Genomic DNA, 26,340 nt, shown 5'->3' with positions numbered 1-26,340 from the left:
TTTCTTCTCCTAAGTTTAAGCCTCGGTTCATCGGTCCTTATAGGATTTTGGAGATTCTTAACCCTGTGTCCTTTCGTTTGGACCTCCCGGCATCTTTCGCTATCCATAATGTGTTCCATCGGTCGTTGTTGCGGAGGTATGAGGTACCGGTGGTTCCTTCTACTGGACCTCCTGCTCCTGTGCTGGTAGAGGGCGAATTGGAGTACGTTGTGGAGAAGATCCTGGACTCCCGTATTTCCAGACGGAGACTTCAGTATCTGGTTAAATGGAAGGGCTATGGTCAAGAAGATAATTCTTGGGTAACTGCCTCTGATGTTCATGCCTCGGATTTGGTTCGTGCCTTTCATAGGGCTCATCCAGACCGTCCTGGTGGTTCTCGTGAGGGTTCGGTGCCCCCTCCTTAAGGGGGGGGTACTGTTGTGAATCCGCTTTTGGGCTCCCCTGGTGGTTGCTGGTGGTACTGGTGACTTGTGTGTCTTTGCTGTCTCAGTTCACCTGCTCCCATCAGTGTTTGGGAGTTTCCTATTTAGCCTTGCTCTCCAGTCATTTCCTTGCCGGTCATCATTGTAACCAGAGCCTTCGGTTGCATGTTCCTGCTACTAGTCTGCTGATCAGCTAAGTGGACTTTGTCCTTTTGTTTTGTATCTTTTGTCCAGTTTGCAGTTTTGTTTTTCTCTGTAGCTGGAAGCTCTTGTGGGCTGAAATTGCCACTCCTGTGTCATGAGTTGACACAGGAGTCTTAAAGTAATTTCAGGATGTTTTTTTGAAAGGGTTTTCAGTTTGACCGTGAAGTCCTCTTTTGTATCTTTCTGCTATCTAGTAAGTGGACCTCTCTTTGCTAAATCTACTTTCATACTGTGTATGTCTTTTCCTCTTAACTCACCGTTATTACATGTGGGGGGCTGCTATCATCTTTTGGGGTATTTCCCTAGAGGTAAGCCAGGTCTGTTCCTTCCTCTACTAGGCGTAGTTAGTCCTCCGGCTGGCGCGTGGCATCTAGGGTTAATCAGGTATGCTCCCTGGCTACTATTAGTTGTGTGGTAGATTTAGCTCTCGGTCAGCTCGAGATTCCATCACCCAGAGCTCGTCCGTTATTTTTGTGTTCTGATGTTTCCCTGCCATTGGGAATCGTGACACCACCCCATCATTACCCATTCCACCACCTCCTTCATTGCCTCCTCCCCACCACCCCATCATTGTCCTTTCCACTGCCATCATCATTGTCTTCTTCCCCACCACCCCTATCATTACCCATTCCACGACCTCCATCATTTCCTCCTCCCCCACCATCCCCATCATTGCCCTTTCCACCACAACCATTGTCTTTTTCCCCACCACCCCCATCTTTGCTCATTACACCACCTCCATCATTTCTTCTTCCCCACCATTATTGCCCATTCACCACCTCCATCATTGCTTTCTCCCCCACCACCCCTATCATTGCCCTCTCCGTCAACCCAATCATTGCCTTCTGCCCCATCACCCCATCATTGACGTCTCCTCCACCTACACACACACACACACAGCACCATTAACCTCTCTGTGCACGCACACACATACACACCTAACCTCACCTATGCGCATGGTATCCTGAAGCCAGACTATCGCTGGCAGCTTCCTCATACAGCCACGGCTCTGAATGATGATGTCATTCAGCCACTGCTATGTGAGACAGGAAGCACAGCCAGGAAGCAGTACGAATCCATTCCCTGCAGCTCTACTCTGCTGCCATTTTCTCTTGCAGGCAGCGGAGCTGCAGGGATTGCTCCCTGCCCGCCACACATGAGGGCAATCTAGGAGCCCCCCGGAGCGTCAGGGCTGAATAAACTGACCAGATTGCCCTCATTATTAGCCGCCCTGCAGGGGCCCCCCCGGAGCCTCTGGGCCCTGGTGAAGCCTCACTGGTTGAACAGGCGGTATGTCCGCCCATGTCAGGGGCCAATTGCAACATGGCATCCGATCTCAATTCCAGCCAATTTTGCATTGAAAAGTCAAACGGTGCTCCTTCCCTTCCAAGCTCTGCCATGCGCCCAAACAGTAGTTTACCTGCACATATTGGGTATCAGCGTACTCAGGACAAATTGCACAACAACTTTTGGGGTCCAATTTCTCCTGTTACCCTTAGTAAAATAAAAAAAAATTGGTCTGAATTAAATTTTTTGTGAAAAAAAGTTAAATGTTCATTTTTTTTTAAACGTTCCAAAAATTCCTGTGAAGCACCTGAAAGCTATGTGCACACGTAGGAAATGTGGTGCAGAATTTTCTACACTAAATCTGCATCTCCTGGCAGAATCCGCAGGTGCAGATTTTCTGCAGTTTTTGTGCGTTTTTGTTGCGGATTTTGTGCAGTTTTTGTGCAGATTTTACCACTGTGGATTTTTATCATTGATGGGTGCAGAAACGCTGCAGAACTGCACAAAAGAAGGGACATGCACTTCTTTTAAATCTGCAGAAATTCCGCACTGATTTTTCTGCACCATCTGCACAGCTTTTTTTTTTTACCATTGATTTACATTTTACTGTAAATCACAGTGCGGAACTCCACCTTTTCTGCGCAGAAAAATTAGCGGCAGTTCTGCAGGAAATCTGCAACGTGTGCACATAGCCGAAGAGTTAATAAACATCTAGCACCTTGAGGGGTGCAGTTTTTAGAATGGTGTCGCTTTTGGGTATCTTCTATCATATAGACCCCTCAAAGTTACTTCAAATATGAATCTTGTCCCTAAAAAAAATGGTGTTGTAAAAATGAGAAATTACTGTTTAAATTTTAACCCTTATAATTTCCTTACGAAAAAAAATATTTTTTACAAAATTGTGCTGATGTAAAGTAGACATGTGGGAAATGTTATTTATTAACTATATTGTGTGACATATTTCTCTGTTTTAAGGGCATAAAAATTCAACGTTTGAAAATTGCAAAATTTTTGCCAAATTTCTGTCTTTTACACAAATAAACGCAAGTTATATCGAAAAAATTTTACCACTAGCATGAAGTACAATATGTCATAAAAAAACAATCTCAGAATCGCCAAGATCCGTTGAAGCATTCCAGAGTTATTACCTCATAAAGGGACAGTGGTTAGAATTGTAAAAATTGGCCCGTTCATTAACATGCAAACCACCCTGGGGGGGGTTAAAGGGATTAAAATCCATTAAACTTGGATTGTTTGTATTGTTTGTGTAAATGTGTGTTTATGTGGTGTGTGGGTGTATGTGGTGTGTACTGTATATGTCTCTGTGCACGCGTGTATGTGTCTGTGTGGTGTGTGTATGTGTCCCTGTGTATGTGTGGTGTGTGAATGTGTCTGTGTGTATGTGTCCTTGTGTATGTGTCTCTGTGTATGTATGTGTCTGTATGATGTGTGTATGTGTCTCTGTGTATGTGTGGTGTTTGTATGTGTCTGTGTGGTGTGTGTACATGTATTGTGTGTATGTGTCCCTTTGTCTGTGTGGTGTGTTTGTGTCTCTGTGTATGTATGTGTCTCTGTGTATGTGTGGCATTTGTATGAGTCTTTGTGGTGTGTATATGTGTCCCTGTGTATGTGTGGTGTGTGTTTCCCTGTGTATGTGTGCTGTGTATGTGTCTGTGTATATGTGTGGTGTATATATGTGTTTGTGTGGTGTGTGTATGTGTGGTGTGTGTATGTGTGGTGTGTATGTGTAGTGTGTGTATGTGTCTGTGTATATGTGTGGTGTGTGTTGTGTTTATGTTTCCCTCTATATGTGTGGTGTGTATATGTGTCTGTGTGGTGTGTGTATGTGTGGTGTTTATGTGTCTCTGCGTATGTATGTGTGTGTATGGTGTGTATGTGTCTGTGTATGTGTGGTGTTTGTATGTGTCTGTGTGGTGTGTGTACATGTATTGTGTGTATGTGTCCCTTTGTATGTGTGGTGTGTATGTGTCTCTGTGTATGTATGTGTCTCTGTGTATGTGTGGTGTTTGTATGAGTCTTTGTGGAGTGGTGTGTTGTGTGTATGTGTCCCTGTGTATGTGTGGTGTGTATGTGTGGTGTGTGTGTGTCGTGTGTATGTGTGGTGTTTGTATGTTTCCCTGTGTATGTGTGGTGTGTGTATGTGTCTGTGTGGTGTGTATGTGTGTCTGTGGTGTGTGTATGTGTCCCTGTGTATGTGTGGTGTGTATGTGTCTGTGTATATGTGTGGTGTGTATGTGTGTAGTGTGCATATTTCCCTGTGTATATGTGGTGTGTATGTGTCTGTGTATATGTGTGATGTGTATGTGTGTTGTGTGTATGTTTCCGTGTATGTGTGGTGTGTATGTGTGGTGTGTATGTGTGTTATGTGTATTTGTGTTGTGTGTATGTGTGGTGTGTGTATGTTTCCCTGTGTATGTGTGGTCTGTATGTGTCTGTGTATATGTGTGGTGTGTATGTGTGTTGTGTATCTGTGTGGTGTGTGTATGTTTCCCTGTGTGTGTGGTGTGTGTATGTGTCTGTGTGGTGTGCGTCTGGGTTGCCAATCATCCAGAAATTCCAAGACACTCAGTAAGATTAAGGCACTTTTTTGCCCCATCAGTAAAAAAAAAAAGTAAAGTTTACGTGATTTTTTTGAAATTGAAGAAACAGATCATTTTATAGTTTACAGTTAATGCAGCTGATGTCTTCATATCAGTATTATGGGCTGTTGACATGTATCACATATAATCATAATGATTTATTATGGTTTTCCAATGTGTCGGTAAAACATTTTGTCTGTGATTTTTTGATGAGTTGTTCAGATAAAATAAAAATTCAAGCTGGCACCCCTGGTGTATGAGTGTGTATATGTGATGTGTGTAACGGTCTAATACATATCACAGTTGCTAAAATTTAAGAAAAATAAAGTCTCATACCTGTAACAAAATATAACATTTGGAGAAAAATGTCACCAAAATGACAAAACTACAAAGCTCTGTAGCTAGATACAAAAGAATTGAACTACTATGATTGCAATGTCTGGGGGGGATGCCTTTTCTTCTCATATTTAACATGATAAGAAAGTGAAAACAATACAGTACAACATAATAATATTTTGCTTTCTTTCCTTCAGTTATTGAAACAATGTATAAGAGAAGGTACTGGGGGACTGGGCATAAAAGAGGAGACAATAAGAGAAGTCAGAGCTGTGGCTCTGTACATGGCTTCAGCCAGAAGAGGGACCTTTCTGCTTCTCCTCCACAGTGAGGGCAGAGACTGAGGGAAGAGTCCATGTGTAGCAGCAGCAGGCAGTGAGGAGGGAGGGGGTGTTGTGCCTTGTGTGTGTGTGTCAGTGTGTGTGTGACATCAGTAGTGTGTGTGTGTGCTGCTGCTGCTATTATGGTCTCTCTGCCTCCATCCTATTCCCTGCTCCTCCTGCAGAGGCTCCTGATCCAGGTCTGAGTAGCTGCTTGGCGTCCAGTCCACGTCTTGGCTGAGTCCCCCTCGGCTTTTAATCATGCCCCTCTGTCTGTGTGTGAGTGCAGGCAGGCTGACAATGATTTCCTCAGTGATTACGTACAGAGCGAGTCCCTGCGGGTTAGGGGCCCCCTCTGGAGCCATCCTGATGGCTTTAGGGGCCTTGCTTCTATTTTCCATTATTATGTGGACTACCGGAGCGACAGCGCAGTCCAAGACCTTGCAGGTTTGTGATGAGGAGGGAGCACGCAGCAGCAGCAGCAGCAGCACACATCTCCTTCTCTCTGCTCTCCTCTCCTCGAGCCAGGCGTAGACTTTTTTCTTCCCAGAGACAAGGAGCTCATCCAGCTCCTTATACCGAGATCCCAGGCATCCTACGAGAAGAGATCCCTAACCCTCCACCCCCCAATATATATATATATATATATATACAACAACCCCCAAAACAAGCCCCCCTCCCCCATGACACCAGAAGCAACTAATAATATTAGGAATAATCGTCAGAAATAAGCGGCGATCCCGCACTTGTGGTGCCGCTGCAGGGAGGGCAGGAAACACTTTAGTCGCCTTTTATTTTTCCTTGTTTTCGGTCCTTTTTGCTGTTGCTGACTTTTGCACTGTTTTTCACCTCTCCCCCTCGGACGGTCCTAGAATTCATTGCTCCCCTTTTCACCACTCAATAAAACTAGACATTTAGAAATCTTTGGCTTTTTTTTTCTATTCTTGAAGTTTTGCCGGCCGGTGCATAGGGCACAGAGAGGACAGGGAGGCTGGAGGAGAGGGAGGACGAGCACCGTCCTGGCTGTAGGGAGCACCCTCCGTGTTGTTGTGTTGCCTTGTAGTTGTGTAACGGGCTGACATTGAACAACTTCAGCTGTTTGCTTTTAGGATGTCTCGCCGCAAGCAAGCGAAGCCAAGATCACTGAAAGGTAAGAGACAAAGCGCCGCTCCTTGTGCTGTGCCCGTGGAGAAGCCCGGCCGGCGGCGTCACTTGTGCTCTAACCCGCCCTATTCGTCCACACAGGCTCGCGGGGCAGGGAGAGGACAACGTCCCCATGAAGTACCGGAACGCCGCCGCTGCCTGTGCACCACGGACCGGCTTGTAGTTACCCTGTGCTAAACTTTGTGTCACACTGTAACTAGCTGCCATGTTTCCCAGCCTCCTCTGAGGAGCGCGGAGCCTCGGTCAATGTCGGGGCGCTGCCGCCAGTGCGAGCGGATAACGGGGCAGTGTTATTACTGGAAACTTTATCGACCGCGGAGGAGAAGTGTGCTGGAATGTGCGGAGTCAGGCGCTGCTCACGTGACTGCCGGGGCTGCGGCGGGAAATGTGTGGGAACTAGCGGCGGCGGCGCAACTACAAGTGAGGGGGGAATCGGGAGTGAGGCAGCGGCGCTGCTACTAGTGAGGGGGGACACGGGAGTGAGGCAGCGGCGCTGCTACTAGTGAGGGGGAACACGGGAGTGAGGCAGCGGCGCTGCTACTAGTGAGGGGGAACACGGGAGTGAGGCAGCGGCGCTGCTACTAGTGAGGGGGAACACGGGAGTGAGGCAGCGGCGCTGCTACTAGTGAGGGGGAACACGGGAGTGAGGTAGCGGCGCTGCTACTAGTGAGGGGGAGCACGGGAGTGAGGTAGCGGCGCTGCTACTAGTGAGGGGGAGCACGGGAGTGAGGCAGCGGCGCTGCTATAAGTGAGGGGGAGCACGGGACAGGGAGTGAGGCAGCAGCGCAACTACTAGTGAGAGCACAATGTGAGTGGCAGTAGTAGTGTGGAGAGGTACCACAATGGGAGCGCGGCGGCGCAGTACAATGGGAGGGCAGAGCAAGAGAGAGCGGCGCTGTATTATGCGAGGGCAAATCAGGGAAGAGCGCGGCGCTGTACTATGGGAGGGGAGAGCGGCACTACACTATGGGAGGGCAGAGTAAGGGAGAGCACGGCGCTGTAGAGCGGGGCAGCACAGCAGCTCTGCAGACTGGGGGCAGCAAAGGGGAGAGGGGCTCTGCAGACTGGGGGCAGCACAGAGGAGAGGGGCACTGCAGGCTGATGGCAGCACGGGGGAGAGGGGCTCTGCAGACTGGGGGCAGCACAGGAGAGAGGGGCTCTGCAGACGGGGCAGCACAGGAGAGAGGGGCTCTGCAGACAGGGCAGCACAGGAGAGGGGCTCTGCAGACTGGGCAGCACAGGGGAGAGGGGCTCTGCAGACTGGGGGCAGCACAGGGGAGAAGGGCTTTGCAGACTGGGGGCAGCACAGGGAGAGGGGCTCTGCAGACTGGGGGCAGCACAGGGAGAGAGGGCTCTGCAGACTGGGGGCAGCACAGGGGAGAGAGGGCTCTGCAGACTGGGGGCAGCACAGTGAGAGGGGCTCTGCAGACTGGGGGCAGCACAGGGAAAGAGGGCTCTGCAGACTGGGGCAGCACACAGAGAGGGGCTCTGCAGACTGTGCAGCACAGTGGAGAGGGGCTCTGCAGACTGGGGGCAGCACAGGGGAGAATTGCTCTGCAGACTGGGGGCAGCACAGGGAGAGGGGCTCTGCAGACTGGGGGCAGCACAGGGAGAGAGGGCTCTGCAGACTGGGGGCAGCACAGGGGAGAGGGCTCTGCAGACTGGGGGCAGCACGGGAGAGGGCTCTGCAGACTGGGGGCAGCACAGGGAGAGGGGCTCTGCAGACTGGGGGCAGCACAGGGAGTGAGGGCTTTGCAGACTGGGGCAGCACACGGAGAGGGGCTCTGCAGACTGGGGGCAACACAGGGGAGAGGGGCTCTGCAGACTGGGCAACACAGTGGAGAGGGGCTCTGCAGACTGGGGGCAGCACAGGGGAGAGGGGCTCTGCAAACTGGGGGCAGCACAGGGAAAGAGGGCTCTGCAGACTGGGGGCAGCACAGGGAGAGAGGGCTCTGCAGTCTGGGGCAGCACACGGAGAGGGGCTCTGCAGACTGGAGGCAACACGGGGAGAAGGGGTTTGCAGACTGAGGGGAGACAGCGGCTCTGAAGACTGGGGCAGCACAGTAGAGAGGGCTCTGCAGACTGGGGCAGCGCTTCTTGTCCAGTCACATTCTACAGGGTGAGCAGTCAGTTTTGTGCAGCAGTTTCCTCACTTGGGGGGCAGTGTAAGGTGTCATGGCCCCAGGGTGGACACTTTATATACAGTCATACTGGAGTTTTATGTTAGAAAAGCGAATAATGACAACAAGAAAAAGTGTTTGTGTTTTCATTTGCGTTGTGAGTAAATCCGCTGTACGACATGTAGTAATGCTTGTGAGATAACGCAGGACCACTGTGCACATTGGTGACGTTTTTCTCTACCTTAAAAGGATTCAAACCATGAACGATTTTCAGTTAGCCATTAAAAGGTATCAACCGCTGAGGACTCTCAATTCTAAATATTTTTCAAACCATGAACAGCATGGAAAGGTTCATCCAAACTCAGTTGTACTGCGCCCCCATTAGTTCAGGTGCCAGCAGCTCCATAGTGGTACCATTACCTGGGGTAAATGTCCAGGCTGCTGCTCCTGCTGCTGTGTGAGGGGAGCGAGGACAAAGGCTGGCTTGTTGTGGTTACTGGGCCCACTGGAATGTTGGAGGCTGCTCTCCAGTATAGGATTCCAGCACTGGTTAACCCTCGCCGCTCTGTATTATCCTATGATGACTAGGTAAAAAGTCTGCATGATGCATTTAGCTCGGGCTTGTCCTGGCCCAGTCTCTATTCTATATAGTGACTTCTTTTTTTGTAGGTGGGGGTTTAGGGAATTTTTAAATTTATTCATATGCCGCCTTTTTTGTCTTATTTCATTTTTCAAGAATGTGTTTGGGCACTATCGTATCTTCTACCTTTTCTCCACTATGCTTTCAGATTGTAATTGGAGGAATGTAACTAGTTATTTCTTTTCTTACAACCTAAGCAGCGCGGTTTTAATTGCTTTTTTAACATCTGGGTTTTTTTTTGTTAACGTTTTCTGCAATATGTTAAAAATATACTCTTATTTTGCCCTGATAATTTTTGTACTGTATAACTCTATAAAGGTATATAGCTGTATGGTTCGAGTTTGGGAAATAAGACACATGCGATGACACAAAATATGTATGGGTATATTCCTGGGGACTCTGACCCCCTAAAGCATTTTTGTCGGAAGGTGTTGTCCCGACAGCTCTATGGACCCCCCTACCCTTTCACTAATCACAATTGGACGTGTTAGTCGTAGATGTTCAGTCAGTGGATGGGATATTTTAGAGGAAACGATTCGCTACGAAAATTTAGTTTGATCAAGGTGCAATTTACGTTACGTTGTAGGTAGGAATTAGTGGCGGTTTCTTGGAATATACTACTTTCTCAGAAGCTGATACGTTATAATTGTAAATCTCTGGATTTTAACATTAAACTGTCGTGCCATAGGACTTCACATGCTTTATTCGATAAAACTTTAATACTAGCTGTAGGTGTAGAACTGGTTATGCTGTTTACTAACAGAAGGAAAAGGGAATATTTCCAGAGTTATCTTCCATGGCTGCAATGGTTAAACCTATTTATAATAAGATTTACTACAGCTACGTCTGTGTAGTGTGTGTGTTCCTGGGCCTGTACGTCTGTGACAAGTAATCAATGCCATCAAATACCTACATGCTCTGAGGATCCTTTTAAAGTGAACCTATAGGATAGGTCTGTAGCGGTGATGGCTAGGAAAAAAATATAGGAAGTATATGCCAAACTCCTTCCCCTTATCTTTCCTCTCACTTAGATTGGCTTGAAACATGTATTTTGTGCTTTTAGGTTTTCTTCGGTTTTATTTTTTTACAGTGTGTGGAAAATGTACGTAATATGAATCATTATGAATTATATTTTCTTTGAAATCATTGTGTTGGGACAATTAAATAAAAGCAATACTAATGAAGAGGAGAAACAAAATGTTTTTACTTTTGGCTTTTTATTTTTTTAAGCAAAAGTGATTTAGTTATTATATTGTTCAGGACTTTTGCTCCTCAAAGCTGCTTATCACAGGATCTCCATTATCCCAGTTGTACTGGAAACAGAGGTTGAGATTTATTACAATTGACCTACATATTTCTCTCTCAGAGCACCCGTAGCTTCTACTGTCATGGCATTGTGTCCACAAATACAACCAAAACTTATTTTTGTCTTTTTTAGGTTTCATTCACTTTACTGCTTTTACGTCTCCTCAAAAATCTGAACCTTCAGATGCAATCAATACAGATGAAATATTTATGCATACATCCTGCATTTATGATATATATATATATATATATATATATATATACTGTATATATATATATATGTTTACCGGTATATATTTTCTGTCGTACGTCATTGCTAATTTGATCACGTAAATAGTTGTGTGAAATCGTGTTGATATATTCTGAGCAACAAAAAACAGGTGAAAATATTGCACAGTGCATGTAACATTTTTCAGCTTTTGCTTGCCTGTAGCAAGCATTGGAGGTCAATGTCGTAAAAAATTTTTTGCAGACGTTTAATTGTTAAGTACATTTATTGGATAGAATTGTACCCAGAATCCTCAGTATCAGCTAGGGTTGTTGCTTTAATTGTTGGGACTAGTGGTTTGTCTATGGAAGGTTGGAACGTGCTCATTTGACTTTTTTTCATGTTGACCTTAATACCTATAATAGTAAATACCACCTAACATCACTTAGTTCATTTTGCTTTTTTTTTATTTTTAACAGCCCTTTTATCTTTTAAGTGTACAGTGTATGAGGACTTTTTGGTGTAAATAGTCACCTCAAGTTATTAAAGCTCACAAGTATTATATTTCTTCAGTTTGTAAACCAGAAATCTGCAAATGTATATTCTGTAAAATACATATTTTAATTATTGCGTTGCTCTTTTAACTTCTTGCTTCCCAGAGTTTTTCTTTTTTTTTCTGATTAACCGGATTCTTGTACTGGGTGTGGTCTTCCATTAGTTGAGCTTTTGGTCCGTCCTGACATAGCTCCCAGTAGAGTTAGAGTTTAATGATGGTCTTGTGGTCAGAACATGTTGCAAGTACTGATCTATCAGAAGTCCTTCTGTGGAAAAGCTAGAACTCTCATAAAGAAATTGTCTTCCTTAACATAAATATTTTATTGCAGGAGGATGCAATGGAACATGCGTAATGAGCTTTATGCAAAATATAGGACATTGTAAGTTCATCAGGGTTCTTGCTCAGTGCCTATATGGTTTTGTTGCAGTGATTAATCCTAAACTCCTTTAGTTACAAGGTTTCTCATCTCTAGTCATATTTTACATATCTTACAGTAATTATCTCCCTTTTCATTTTTTTGTTTGCTTTGTTTCTTGTCCCTCCTCCTCTACCCTTTTAGGAGTATTTAGCTTTCTCTGCTTTGCCTCCAAAAGAAGTGTTCCAGAATGCATTTCTAGACGTCTGTATCTCGCTAATTGTTTCCATACAGATTTGATGTCTGACGTGTTTGTTACTGTGGGGGCTGGAACTTCATTTTTTTTTGTAATGTATAAAAAGTCTAAATTATTTCAAGCTGAAGGACTTTTTGATTTCAGTGCTCGTGGCTTAGCAGTAAATATGAATACCTGGCAAAATACTTTTTGTTACCTTTTAATGTATTTGATTTTTCCTATTGGCTCCTGTTGAGCTGTCAAAGGTCACCACCAGTCCACTGGGAAGAATGCAACTTTCTAATCCTATTTCAATTAAATCAGAAAAATGGCCATGTGTTTTTTTATTTCCTTTTCCTCTTGCCTAGGGAGTTGATGTAGCTACAGAAGGTAACAGGCTTTTCACCTTCCCTCTTCTAGAATATACATTTCATATTGATTCAAATATATTTTACATTAATATTGCAGGGTAATAGAAAGTCAACAATTGCTGTTAATGTCACATGGGATCGGATGCTCTGCTGAAGCATTAGAATGCTGTAAACTGCAATGAAGCTCAATTGACCCACACATAGATAAGCATATTACCAGTAAAAGTCTTTTTGAAATGGTATTTATACTGGCAATGTCTCAATCCATAGTTCTAGCTGAGGACATACTGAGAAAGATTAGCCTAAACCAATTTTTATTGCTGCAGGTCTTTACCCATAAGATTTATTATACTGGTGTAGCACAGTAAACCATTTGTTAATATTTGTTTAAGATTTCTATTTATAAGCATATTGCTTGTCTAGCTAGCCTTTCAAGCTGGCAGCAATGCAATGGAAGTATACATACAGTATGTAAAGCTGGGGCTATGTGTAACAGATGTTTGATTTGTTACAGCCTCATTACTATTGAGATGTTTTCTTTACTTTCTGCTTCGCTCTTGATATTGTGTGTTGCAAAATTTGCATACAGATTTCAAGAAAGTAGCATTACCATGCACATTCTACCTATATAGACAGCGATGGCTATGCCAACTGCCGTATAACAAAACTCTGCGTGTAGCCATGGCCGTGAAAAGGATTATGGACCATGGAAAAATGTAGAGTTATAATTGCTACAACTTGGAAATGGTCTGATCTGGTATGTGAAATGTAAGGGTGAAAAGGGATACTGTAAGAACTTTGAAATCTGATTTCCTTGAAGAACTGCAGATGTTTGGAAAGCAAGTGGTCAAGAAGAATCAAGTTTTGGGAATATGCCTAGTTTGTAAAATGAGGCAATCTGCAGAGTCTATATGTCTGAAACAGTCGAGCTGCCCACGAACAAATGCAGTTATGCAGTTCTTTGTTATGATTGAAGATATGTAGTGTACACATTGCTTGTTTGTAGACTAATTTAGGTTTTACCTTCTTTTTTTTTTTTTTTTTTAATTTCTAGGCATTTTAAGCATGGAAGTTGATTCAAATGTATTCCAAACCTTGTAAGTAGGAAGCATATGAATAAAAAGGTTTTGTTATTTATACCAGCTAAGACTGTAGAAATTAATTGCAAATATATTAATTTCTTGTTGGCATAGTGTAACCTTTACTACGCGATCCATTTCTTTAATGCTGTTGGGATGTTAGAGGATGTTGTCTGTTAGGGTACATCCGTGAAAATCTCTACAGACTCATACCAGAAAAGGGACAGTGGCTCTCCTCCATTGTATTCTGGTGATCTTGAGATCACTGAGATTGTCAGTGGGGTTTTAAGTAAATAAGACTTTTAAATGTATGTATGTATATCCAATATTTCTCCTAGGCGTATTGCTATCAAAAGCATTGCATCAAAATGTACATGGTCAGCTGTACTAATATGTGAAGAAGACCTTTAAGTCAATGAATAGAGCAGAAACGATCATTTTTTGACAGCTGTATTAAAAAGCAACCAATATATTGTGGAAATATTTTTAAGAATGTCTTAATAAATAATATGTAGTTGTGATTCAGAATAAACAAGAATTTTAAATCCCACCTTGTGGCTCTTACCTTTTACTTTTCTGTGATATGCCATTAGCTCTTCACAATATAACAGTGTCAAAAGTTTTTATGCCATTAGATTGTCAACATGTTTTACCAAATGCACTTGCAATTTCAACTTTAGATTCCCTGTCTAAATTTAGTATGTGCATGGAGTTTTATGCATGGTTGTAACGTAAGACTAATTACCAATAGTGATGAGCGAATATACTCGTTACTCAAGATTTCCCGGGCACTCTCAGGTGACCTCCGAGTATTTTTTAGTGCTCGGAGATTTAGTTTTCATCGCCGCAGCTGAATTATTTACAGCTATTAGCCAGGCTAAGTACAATTGGGGTTTGACTGGTTGCTAGGGAATCCCCACATGTAATCAAGCTGGCTAGTAGCTGTAAATCATCCAGTTGCGGCGAAGAAAACAAAATCTCCGAGCACTAAAAAATACTTGGAGGACACCCGAGCATGCTCGGGAAATCTCGAGTAACGAGTATATTCGCTCATCACTAATTACCATGCTTTCCCTATTTGAATCTTCTGCACAAAGCACAATTTAATTCTAGTTTTAAAAAAAATGCTGTCTTTACTCTAGGCCAAGAGCGCCCCGTAATTAGTAATACAGTGAGGTGTACTCAGGTTCGCAACATGTTTTACTTTCTCAAACTATGTAACAGACAGGTAACCAGCAATGAATGAGACATTTTTTTAATAGGAATTTTTCTTAACTTAAAGCATAGCAAACTATACTAAATTAAATTTGCAAATAATATAATACACGTTCTTCTTTATGTCACTGACGTTGGATTTATTGTCAATAAAGTATAAATATAATCCATATATTACCTTAAACCCTTTATTAAATTGACAAAGATCTCATTTACATTGTTATGCTTTTTCACTAACAAGTTTGCAAGTGTCACTTTGTGAACAATGTATCTTTTACTATTTGAAATAATGCGCATCTCAAACATTGTTCAGTTGTCTCAAAAGTTGTATCACCCAGCATTCTACCTGCACCACTCCATGAGAGTAAAAGTGACATTTTAGTTGTATATTCCCATGCAGCAAATTTGTTGCAGATATTTCTGTTTGGCTGGGGTCACACTTTTGTATAAAAAAATAATCAGTCCGATGTAGATCCAGAAAACTAGGACAAGTATCATTCGAGTACAATGTGATTTTTCTCATCTAGCATCCGTATGACATGCGTATGCACTCCGCATGCAATGCGTTTTTAACATCATCTTTTACATATGGTAATTATGTAATTTAAAGCTAGCTTACAAACTAATAAAGAAATCTTATATGCAGCTATTGCTAGATAGAAAGATAATAGATATATATAATAGATTAGATTGATATCCTGTAGATATATAATGTCACAAGCCCCTTACATATAATAAACTAGCACCCTTTAGTCCCTTTCATGTGTCATTAGAGGGAGTTTAGCCTTATTTGAAGGGAATCTGTCACCCCCAAAATTGAAGATGAGCTAAGCCCACCAGCATCGGGCGTATCTACAGCATTCTGTAATGCTGTAGATAAGCCCCGATGTATCCTGAAAGATGAGAAAAAGGTTAGATTATACTCACCTGGGTGGGCGGTCCGGTCCAATCTGATGGGCGTCGCAGTGCGGTCCAGGGCCTCCCATCTTCATAGGATGATGTCCTCTTCTTGTCTTCACGCTGTGGCTCTGGCGCAGGCGTACTTTGTCTGCCCTGTTGAGGGCAGAGCCAGTTACTGCAGTGTGCAGGTGCTGGGCCTCTCTGACCTTTCCCGGCGCCTGCGCACTGCAGTACTTTTCTCTGCCCTCAACAGGGCAGACAAAGTACGCCTGCGCCGGAGCCGCAGCGTGAAGACAAGAAGAGGACGTCATCGTAAGAAGATGGGAGGCATCGGACTGGACGGCATCGGGACCGCCCCTGGGTGAGTATAATATAACCTCTTTTTCTCATTTTTCAGGCTACATCGGGGGCTTATCTACAGCATTCCAGAATGCTGTAGATAAGCCCCTGATGCTGGTGGGCTTAGCTCATCTTCGATTTTGGGGGTGACAGGTTCCCTTTAATTAACTATCAAATAAAGTATAAAAAATGATGTGGAGTCTTCTCTATTTTTGAGAACCAGCCAAAGTAAAGCAGACAGCTGCAGGCTTATATTATCAGGCTGGGAAGGTCCCTGGTTATTAAGCCATTCACATCCTAAAAACACAAGCCTTCAGCTGCCAAAGAATTGGTGCATCACATGAGATTGTGGCGCTTTGCCTGGCTCTTCCCAATTACCCTGTTGCGGTGGCAATGGGGGTAATGGTAGTTGGGATTGACGAATTGCCGACAGCTGTGATTTGTCAAAAATCACAGCTGCTATCTACCCCTGGGATTAGTAATGGACAGGTGTTTATTATACATCCCCATTAATAAACCAGTAATCAAAAGAAAAACACATACAGAAAAAAACACTATTTCTTTAAAGACTCCTATAGAGTCACCAAGTTATTGAAGGAAAAAAAATCCCATGCAGGTCCGAAGAAATACAACAAATTCAAAGTAGTCCACGAAAGAATACCTGAAAGACACACAATGTCAGAAATAAAAACAATAGCCCTTCGTTGATCAATTTATTGCCCAAAATGTTCCAAGCAATCACCGTAATAGTCCATGTTCTCGAATTTGGCTCCGGTGACTATGAATTGCAGTAAAGTGACTGCTATTCACAGGAGCTGGGTAGTGACAACAATGCTCATCAGAGCCACTAGGTCTTGCTGACTGCAACATGAGCCAGCAATGCTGATGAGCATTGATGTCACTAGCCAGCGCCTGTGAATAGCAGTCACTTTACTGCTATTCACAGTCCTCAGAGCCAGATTCAAGGGGATGGGAAGGCTCAGAAGATATTTTAAATTGGAGTTCTTTAAGCATATGTATAGATTTTTATATATTACTACAGTAGTTACGTTAAAAAAAGAAAATGAAATCTTGCATTTTTTACTGTTGCTACTAAGCCTTATAGTAGACCAATATTTCCTGTTATGTAGATATTCCCTGCAAAGGAAAACTATATTTAGAAACCAGTGTCAAGTACAGACGTTCCGGCACATGACGTGGAGTGTACGGGTTAATTTATTTCCTTTCACTCAGTCCAGCTCTCAACCTCTGTTTTAAGCTAAAAAGTGAGCATAAATCACACCCCGATACATTCAGCAAACCCCGATTACTTAAAGGGAATCTGTCACCTAATTTTGGCCCTATAAGCTTCGGCCACCACCATCAGGGGCTTATCTACAGCATTTTGTAATGCTGTAGATAAGCCTCCGATGTGACCTGAAAGATGAGAAAAAAGTTAGATTATACTCACCCAGGGGCGGTCCGGTCCGATGGGCGTCGCAGGTCTGGATCCGGCGCTTCCCATCTTCATACGATGACGTCCTCTTCTTTGCTTCCTGTCACAGCTCCTGCGCAGGCGTACTTTATCTGCCCTGTTGAGGGCAGAGCAAAGTACCGCAGTGCGCAGGCGTCGGGCCTCTCTGAAGCAAAGAAGAGGACAACATTGTATGAAGATGGGAGTCGCCGGACCTGTGACGCCCATAGGACCCGGACCGCCCCAGGGTGAGTATAATCTAACTTGTTTTTCTTAGGGTACCGTCTCACAGTGGCACTTTGGTCGCTACGACGGCACGATCCGTGACGTTCCAACGATATAGTTACGATCTCGCTGTGTCTGACACGCTACTGCGATCAGGGACCCCGCTGAGAATCGTACGTCGTAGCAGATCGTTTGAAACTTTATTTCGTCACTGGATCATCCGCTGACATCGCTGCATCGGCGTGCGTGACGCCGATGCAGCGATGTCTTCACTGGTAACCAGGGTAAATATCGGGTTACTAAGCGCAGGGCCGCGCTTAGTAACCCGATGTTTACCCTGGTTACCATTGTAAATGTAAAGAAAAAAAACACTACATACTTACATTCCGGTGCCTGTCACGTCCCCGGGCGTCCGCTTCCCTGCACTCCTCCTGCATCCTGTGTCAGCGCCGGCCGGCCGTACATCAGAGCACAGCGGTGACGTCACCGCTCTGCTTTACGGCCGCGCTTACACAGGATGCAGGAGGAGTGCAGGGATGCGGACGCCCGGGGACGTGACAGGCCCCGGAATGTGAGTATGTTTTTTTTTTTACATTTACAATGGTGACCAGGGTAAACATCGGGTTACTAAGCGCGGCCCTGCGCTTAGTAACCCGATGTTTACCCTGGTTACCCGGGGACTTCGGCATCGTTGGTCGCTGGAGAGCTGTCTGTGTGACAGCTCTCCAGCGACCACACAAGGACTTTCCAACGATCACGGCCAGGTCGTATCGCTGGTCGTGATCGTTGGAAAGTTGCTGAGTGTGACGGTACCCTTAGCTTTCTTGTTACAGCGGGGACTTATCTACAGCATTACATAATGCTGTAGATAAGTCCCTGATGGCAGTGGCCACGATTTATAGGCCCAAAATTAGGTGACAGATTCCCTTTAACGCTGCCACCACTCATCAAACAAACGAGATGAGTCCACAAAATGTTACTGCCAAACAATCAAAAGGTCACACATTCTCTAAAAGGCTATTGGATTATTTTAGAGTATACAAGGTCAAGCATATTAAAGATTTTAAAGTTTAATATAAAAATAGTGCTAATAATAAATATATAAAAAGATACAAAAATACACAAATTTGTAAAAGTTACAGGTCCTTCTCAAAAAATTAGCATATAGTGTTAAATTTCATTATTTACCATAATGTAATGATTACAATTAAACTTTCATATATTATAGATTCATTATCCACCAACTGAAATTTGTCAGGTCTTTTATTGTTTTAATACTGATGATTTTGGCCTACAACTCCTGATAACCCAAAAAACCTGTCTCAATAAATTAGCATATCAAGAAAAGGTTCTCTAAACGACCTATTACCCTAATCTTCTGAATCAACTAATTAACTCTAAACACATGCAAAAGATACCTGAGGCTTTTAAAAACTCCCTGCCTGGTTCATTACTCAAAACCCCCATCATGGGTAAGACTAGCGACCTGACAGATGTCAAGAAGGCCATCATTGACACCCTCAAGCAAGAGGGTAAGACCCAGAAAGAAATTTCTCAACAAATAGGCTGTTCCCAGAGTGCTGTATCAAGGCACCTCAATGGTAAGTCTGTTGGAAGGAAACAATGTGGCAGAAAACGCTGTACAACGAGAAGAGGTGACCGGACCCTGAGGAAGATTGTGGAGAAGGACCGATTCCAGACCTTGGGGAACCTGAGGAAGCAGTGGACTGAGTCTGGTGTGGAAACATCCAGAGCCACTGTGCACAGGCGTGTGCAGGAAATGGGCTACAGGTGCCGCATTCCCCAGGTAAAGCCACTTTTGAACCATAAACAGCGGCAGAAGCGCCTGACCTGGGCTACAGAGAAGCAGCACTGGACTGTTGCTAAGTGGTCCCAAGTACTTTTTTCTGATGAAAGCAAATTTTGCATGTCATTCGGAAATCAAGGTGCCAGAGTCTGGAGGAAGACTGGGGAGAAGGAAATGCCAAAATGCCTGAAGTCCAGTGTCAAGTACCCAGTCAGTGATAGTGTGGGGTGCCATGTCAGCTGCTGGTGTTGGTCCACTGTGTTTCATCAAGGGCAGGGTCAATGCAGCTAGCTATCAGGAGATTTTGGAGCACTTCATGCTTCCTGGCACCTGCTCACAGTGCCAAAACCACTGGTAAATGGTTTACTGACCATGGTATTACTGTGCTCAATTGGCCTGCCAACTCTCCTGACCTGAACCCCATAGAGAATCTGTGGGATATTGTGAAGAGAAAGTTGAGAGACGCAAGACCCAACACTCTGGATGAGCTGCTATTGAAGCATCCTGGGCCTCCATAACATCTCAGCAGTGTCACAGGCTGATTGCCTCCATGCCACGCCGCATTGAAGCAGTCATTTCTGCCAAAGGATTCCCGACCAAGTATTGAGTGCATAAATGAACATTATTATTTGATGGTTTTTTTGTTTGTTATTAAAAAACACTTTTATTTGATTGGACGGTTGAAATATGCTAATTTATTGAGACAGGTTTTTTGGGTTATCAGGAGCTGTAGGCCAAAATCATCAGTATTAAAACAATAAAAGACCTGACAAATTTCAGTTGGTGGATAATGAATCTATAATATATGAAAGTTTAATTGTAATCATTACATTATGGTAAATAATGAAATTTAACACTATATGCTAATTTTTTGAGAAGGACCTGTATAAAATAGAAGTGAATTATGCATATTGTCTCTTCAGAGTGGAAGAGAACTAGAACTCTAGTGCCACCTACTGGAAGGTAGCAATCCTACAAGTCAATGTCGACTCTTTAACGAGCCTTGTCACATGACTTAGGATAAGTTCCAAACCAGAATCTCGATTTGCAGACACTGTGTTTCGGGGTACTGCTCCTCGTCAGTGCAAAGTGCAGATCTGGTTTGGCTGTGTGAGAGGCGTCCTACCAATATCCAAGAAGTATCGTTTCTCCTTGCGGAGATTGACATGCTAAGCATGCCGATCTCCGCAAGGAGAAACGATACTTCTTGAAAATAAAAGGGAGAAATACTTAAGCGTTCCAGTCTACAGTTATCGCCTGTTTTCTTGAGAGATGGAAAAATGAATCATGGATTGCATCAGCCCTTAGGCAGCCCCCAATATGTGAACACTTTTCTATGTGTCACCCAGCTTTTTATAGTTCTAATTATAGGATCATATTTCCAGGAAGACCCGGATAGGCCCATTCAATGGTTGCTGTCTGTGAATGGACAATGAGCCAAGTTGCGGCATTTCAAATACCCTGTATCTACCCCCTCCCTTCCTCTCTATATACAGAAAATAAGAAATACTGCTTCTAGTTACAACCATCTGCTAGCTTTGAGAAGCTGCCATTTTTGCCTCCTCTACATGATCCCATGAGACTCCCCCTGTGGTCCTATGGCCTGCATCACAGCATGCAAATGCTATATTCTTTGTGTGGAGGCAATATGTGGATGCATATTAACCAGTTTTATTGACATTATAGTTTACCGTACAATGATATACTTCCTTCACATCCAGTATTCGATCAGAATTACTTGGTGGACAGCAGTGTGACCAGCCTCTTTTTACCTCAACCCCCTATTATCTCTGTTAGGTCAGATATACAGGGGACAGCAGTGTCAGTGGCTTCTAACCTCAAACCCTCTGGTATCTCAAGTATTAGATCAGATATACAGGGTAAAAAGCAGTTCACTACTGTCAGATGTACTACAGTGATTACCTCTAGACGAAAAAAGTGTGATTTACTAATTAAACGAATTTAGGAATTTGTACTTTTCCTACTTTTTTTCTATTCCTTTTTACGTAGTTTAATTAACACTTTCTGAAAGACAATCAGTCAAATCTGGAGGAATTAGGAGTTTAGATTCTGGTACTAAATTAAAGCAAACCACTTTGCCTAAGAATGAGCTGTCTACATTGTACTATAATGTAAGTAGCATTGAGGGCGTAAGAGCAGACTGGTGCACTAATACTTTGGGGGACTTGTGTATATTAAATACAACCCTCCTAGGTGCATTAGAGTAATATAATGTAAGAACATCATATTAGGCTATGTGCACACGTTGCAGATTTTGATGCGGATCCGCAGCATTTTTGGACTTACGGAATTGCATCAAATCCGCAGTGTAGTGCACAAGCAATGTTAGTCAATGTGAAATTGACATTTAGTGTGCACATGCTGCAGAAAAAAACACGTGGAATCGCAGCTTTTTTTGTTGCAGCATGTCAATTCTTTTCGCGGATCTGCATAGTTTCTGCACCCATTGACTTCCATTGTGTCAGGCCAATCCACTGCAAAACTGCAGGTTTAAAAAAGATTGCGGATTTGCTGCGGATGTACCTGCGAGAAACGCTGCAGATTGGGAGGGGAAAGAGTGTTTAGGTGGAGTGTGGGTGGATACTGTGTGTGTGGGTGGAGACTGTGTGTGCGGAGAAGATGTGCGTGTCTGTGTGCGGGTGTTTGTGTGTATCTGTGCGGGTGTTTGTGTGTATCTGTGTGTGTGTGTGTGTGCGGGGCTGTGTGTGTGTGCGTGCCGGTCTGTGTGTAGGCAGGCATTGTCCGATGGGACTACTAGTCCCATCCGGCTATGCCTGCTACAGTGACAGGTAGCCGGATGATGGTACAGTAGTAGTCCCATCATCCGGCTACTGTGTTCAAGTGTAAAAAAAAAACACATACACACATATACGCATACATTATTATTATTTATTTATATAGCACCATTAATTCCATGGTGCTGTACATGAGAAAGGGGTTACATATAGAGTTATAGATATCGTTTACAGTTAACGAATTTACAATGACAGACTGGTACAAACGGGACAGGACCCTGCCCTTGCGGACTTACATTCTACAGTACATACATATACACATACAGTACATGCAACATACAGTACATACTCACCATACAGCTAATCCCCGAAGCCCTCGATCACCTGTACAAAATTTAAAAATAATAAACCAACAGGATACTTCCTGATCCCATGTAATGCATTTAATAACAAGTGTCCCACGACCATCTCTCGTGGAGAGCTGTCACATCGGCAGATGCGACCGCTCTCCAGGTGCTCCTGGGATACAGTGACTGAAGGTAACCTTCCGCACTGTATCCGTCCACCACTGTGAGTACAGCATAGTTCATACTGTCACTTGCGGCACCGCTGCATGGGAAAATTCTCACGCAGCAGTGCCGGAAAGTGAGAGGCCATTGAACCCTCAGTGATAACACTGCAGGAGCCATTGTCTTCTGTCAGTGTGTCACTGGAGGCCTATAGAGCTATCACATCTGATGTGACAGCTCTATAGGAGAGATTGTCGTCGCACACTCGTTATTAAATGGACTGTGTCAGACCAGGGAGTATTTGTGTTGGTTTATAATTTTTTCTTTTTTTACAGAAGATCGAGGGTGTCGCATGCATTGGCAGAAAAATAACGATAGCAAGATAAAGATGATGTTTTATTTCATTAGAATACTTTATTCTGCTTGTGTGTGTGTTTATTTAACCCATTAACAACTATAGGATTAGTAATGGATAGGTGTCTTATTGACGCCTCTCCATTACTAAGCCGGCTTGATGTCACCTTACAATTCAAAGGTGACATTAACCCCCTATTACCCCATATGCCACTGCTACAGGGCAGTGGGAAGAGAGAGGCTAAGTGCCGGAATTACAGATGTGCCATTTCTGGGGCAGCTGAGTGCTGGTGTTTGTAGCCAGGAGGGGGGGGCAATATCCATGGTCCCTTCCTAGGCTATGAATATCAGCCATCAGCTGTCTGCATATCCTTTTCTGGCTACTAACTATAGGTGAACCCCACGTCGAATTTTTTTGGGGGATCCCTATTTTAATAGCCAGTAAAGGCTAAACATACAGCTGCGGGATGATATTCTTAGTCTGGGAAGATCTATGGGTATTAACCCCTTCCCAGGCTACAAACATCAGCCCCTAGTCACTGGCTTTCCCTCTCTAGTGCAGAAAATTGTGCGGGAGCCCACACCATTTATTTTTCTTTTTTTTTTTTATAAATTAAACATATTGCGTTTAAGGCCGGGGTCACACTTGTGAGAAACTCGCACGAGTCTCTCGCATCAATACCCGGCACTGCCGCCGTCACTCGGGACCGGAGTGTGCGGCTGCATGTATTTCTATGTAGCTAAAAGCTCCGGTCCCGAGTGACGGCAGCAGTCCGGGAATTGAGGTGCAAAACTCATGTGAGTTTCTCGCAAGTGTGACCACAGCCTAACACAGATTTTGTGTGTGTCTTTATTTAACTCCGGGCTTGGTATTATCTATTCCTCTATCTATAGATATATCTGTCTATCTATAAATACACTGTGTTCCAAATTATTATGCACAAAGAGTTTAGGAGTGATAAGGATAGAATTTTTTTTTTGTCATTTAAACTCATTGATGGTGATGTGTGTCAGGGCTCTTTATATCACTGAAAGCAATTGCAGATACCTGTGCAAATTAGTTTGGCAGGTGTGTTATGGTCTGGTGATGTAGGAGCGACATGCGACTAGCTCTGAGCAGGTGGTAACTATACAGACCGCAGTTCCTAATCTTAACACAGACACTAGCAGTAGCCGTGGGATGTTCCTGTCACTCCCTGGACACCTCGTCACAGCCGGAGAACTAGCTACCCCTAGAGGTAGAAACAGGAAAGCTATCTTGCCTCAGAGAAAAATCCCCAAAGGATAGGACAGCCCCCCACAAATAATGACTGTGAGAGGAGAAGAAAATGACATACGTAGTATGAAACAAGATTTAGCAAAGGAGGCCACTTCTAGCTAGATAGAATAAGTACAGGACAGAACACTGCGGTCAGTAATAAAAACTAGAAAAAGTCCACCGCAGAGAAATGCAAAAATCTCCACACCTGACTAAAGGTGTGGAGGGAAAACTCTGCTGCCCAGAGCTTCCAGCTTAGCTTAATAGGTTCATACTGATAAGCTGGACAAATGAGCAAAACAGAGAAAGTGCTGAACAACAAAGTCCACAACAAGTGAACTGCAAAAGGACAAGCAAGGACTTAGCTTTGCTGAACTGGTCAGAGTGTCAGGGAAATCCAAAGAGCCGTGACTCCAGGCTGGAACAATTGACAACTGGCATTGAATGAGGAAACAGGCCAGACTAATATAGCCGAGCCAGAAAGACGATCAGTGAAAACAGCTGCTGATGCTAAATCCCAGAAGCAGCCATACCACTCAAAACCACAGGAGGGAGCCCAAGAACAGAATTCTCAAAAATGCCACTTACAACCACCGGAGGGAGCCCAAGAGCGGAATTCACAACAGTACCCCCCCTTCAGGAGGGGTCACCGAACCCTCACCAGAGCCCCCAGGCCGATCAGCCAAATGAAAAGCACGAACCAAATCGGTGGCATGGACATCGGAGGCAACCACCCAAGAATTATCCTCTTGGCCATAACCCTTCCACTTGACAAGATACTGAAGCCTCCGCCTCGAAAAACGAGAGTCCAAAATTTTCTCAACCATATATTCCAACTCCCCCTCAACCAACAGCGGGGCAGGAGGATCAACAGATGGAACAACGGGTACCACATATCTCCGCAACAAAGATCTATGGAAAACATTGTGGGTGGCAAAAGAGGCTGGAAGGGCCAAACGAAAAGACACTGGATTGATAATCTCAGAAATCTTATAAGGACCAATAAACAGAGGCTTGAACTTAGGGGAAGAAACCTTCATAGGAACATGACGAGAGGATAACCAGACCAAATCCCCCACACGAAGCCGAGGACCAACACACCGACGGCGGCTAGCAAAACGCTGAGCCTTTTCCTGAGACAACGTCAAATTGTCTACCACATGAGTCCAAATCTGCTGTAACCTGTCCATCACGGAATCTACACCAGGACAATCAGAAGGCTCAACCTGCCCTGAAGAAAAACGAGGATGGAAACCAAAATTACAAAAGAAAGGCGAAACCAAAGTAGCCGAACTGGCCCGATTATTAAGGGCAAACTCGGCCAACGGCAAGAAAGCCACCCAATCATCCTGATCAGCAGACACAAAGCATCTCAAATAGGTTTCAAAGGTTTGATTAGTTCGCTCAGTTTGGCCATTTGTCTGAGGATGGAACGCCGAAGAAAAAGACAAATTAATGCCCATCTTAGCACAAAAGGCCCGCCAAAACCTGGAAACAAACTGGGAACCTCTGTCAGACACAATATTCTCCGGAATGCCATGCAAACGAACCACATGCTGAAAAAACAATGGAACCAAATCAGAGGAGGAAGGCAATTTAGGCAAAGGCACCAAATGGACCATTTTAGAGAACCGGTCACAAACCACCCAGATAACAGACATCCTCTGGGACACAGGAAGGTCCGAAATAAAATCCATGGAAATATGCGTCCAAGGCCTCTCCGGGACAGGCAAAGGACAAAGCAACCCACTAGCACGGGAACAGCAAGGCTTAGCCCGGGCACAAGTCCCACAGGACTGCACAAAAGAACGCACATCCCGCGACAAGGAAGGCCACCAAAAGGACCTAGCAACCAAATCTCTGGTACCAAAAATCCCAGGATGACCGGCCAACACAGAACAATGGACCTCAGAAATTACCTTACTTGTCCATCTATCAGGAACAAACAGCTTCCCCACAGGACAGCGGTCAGGTTTATCAGCCTGAAATTCCTGAAGCGCCTGCTTCAAATCAGGGGAGATGGCAGACAGAATCACCCCTTCCCTAAGAATGCCAACCGGCTCAAGGACTCCAGGAGAATCAGGCAAAAAACTCCTAGAGAGGGCATCCGCCTTAACATTCTTAGATTCTGGAAGATATGAGACCACAAAGTCAAAACGGGAGAAAAACAGGGACCACCGAGCCTGTCTAGGGTTCAGCTGTTTGGCCGACTTGAGGTAAATCAGATTCTTATGATCGGTCAAGACCACAATGCGGTGCTTGGCTCCCTCAAGCCAATGTCGCCACTCCTCAAATGCCCACTTCATAGCCAACAACTCCCGA

General features: G+C 44.2%; 1 protein-coding gene across 4 annotated transcripts in view; it reads left to right on the top strand.

Annotated features, from left to right (window-relative positions):
* Positions 1 to 5,413: 5,413 nt before the first annotated feature.
* ZNF521 (zinc finger protein 521) overlaps positions 5,414 to 26,340 on the top strand; it is a 498,777-nt gene continuing 477,850 nt past the window's right edge. Inside the window, exons 1-2 of one of the 4 annotated variants that reach the window (XM_077270376.1) lie at positions 5,472 to 5,616; positions 6,279 to 6,319. In XM_077270376.1, coding sequence (XP_077126491.1) covers positions 6,280 to 6,319 — 40 coding nt within the window. In that variant the 5' untranslated portion in view covers positions 5,472 to 5,616; position 6,279. Of the gene's footprint in view, positions 5,617 to 6,278; positions 6,320 to 26,340 lie in introns of all 4 variants that reach the window. The other 3 variants (XM_077270375.1, XM_077270377.1, XM_077270378.1) reach the window with 3 other exon arrangements.

This window comes from Ranitomeya variabilis, chromosome 6, assembly GCF_051348905.1.
Source record: "Ranitomeya variabilis isolate aRanVar5 chromosome 6, aRanVar5.hap1, whole genome shotgun sequence".
Lineage (NCBI taxonomy): Eukaryota > Metazoa > Chordata > Amphibia > Anura > Dendrobatidae > Ranitomeya > Ranitomeya variabilis.
The sequence above is the reverse complement of the archived record's forward strand: the minus strand, read 5'-3'. Positions and strand labels throughout refer to the sequence as shown.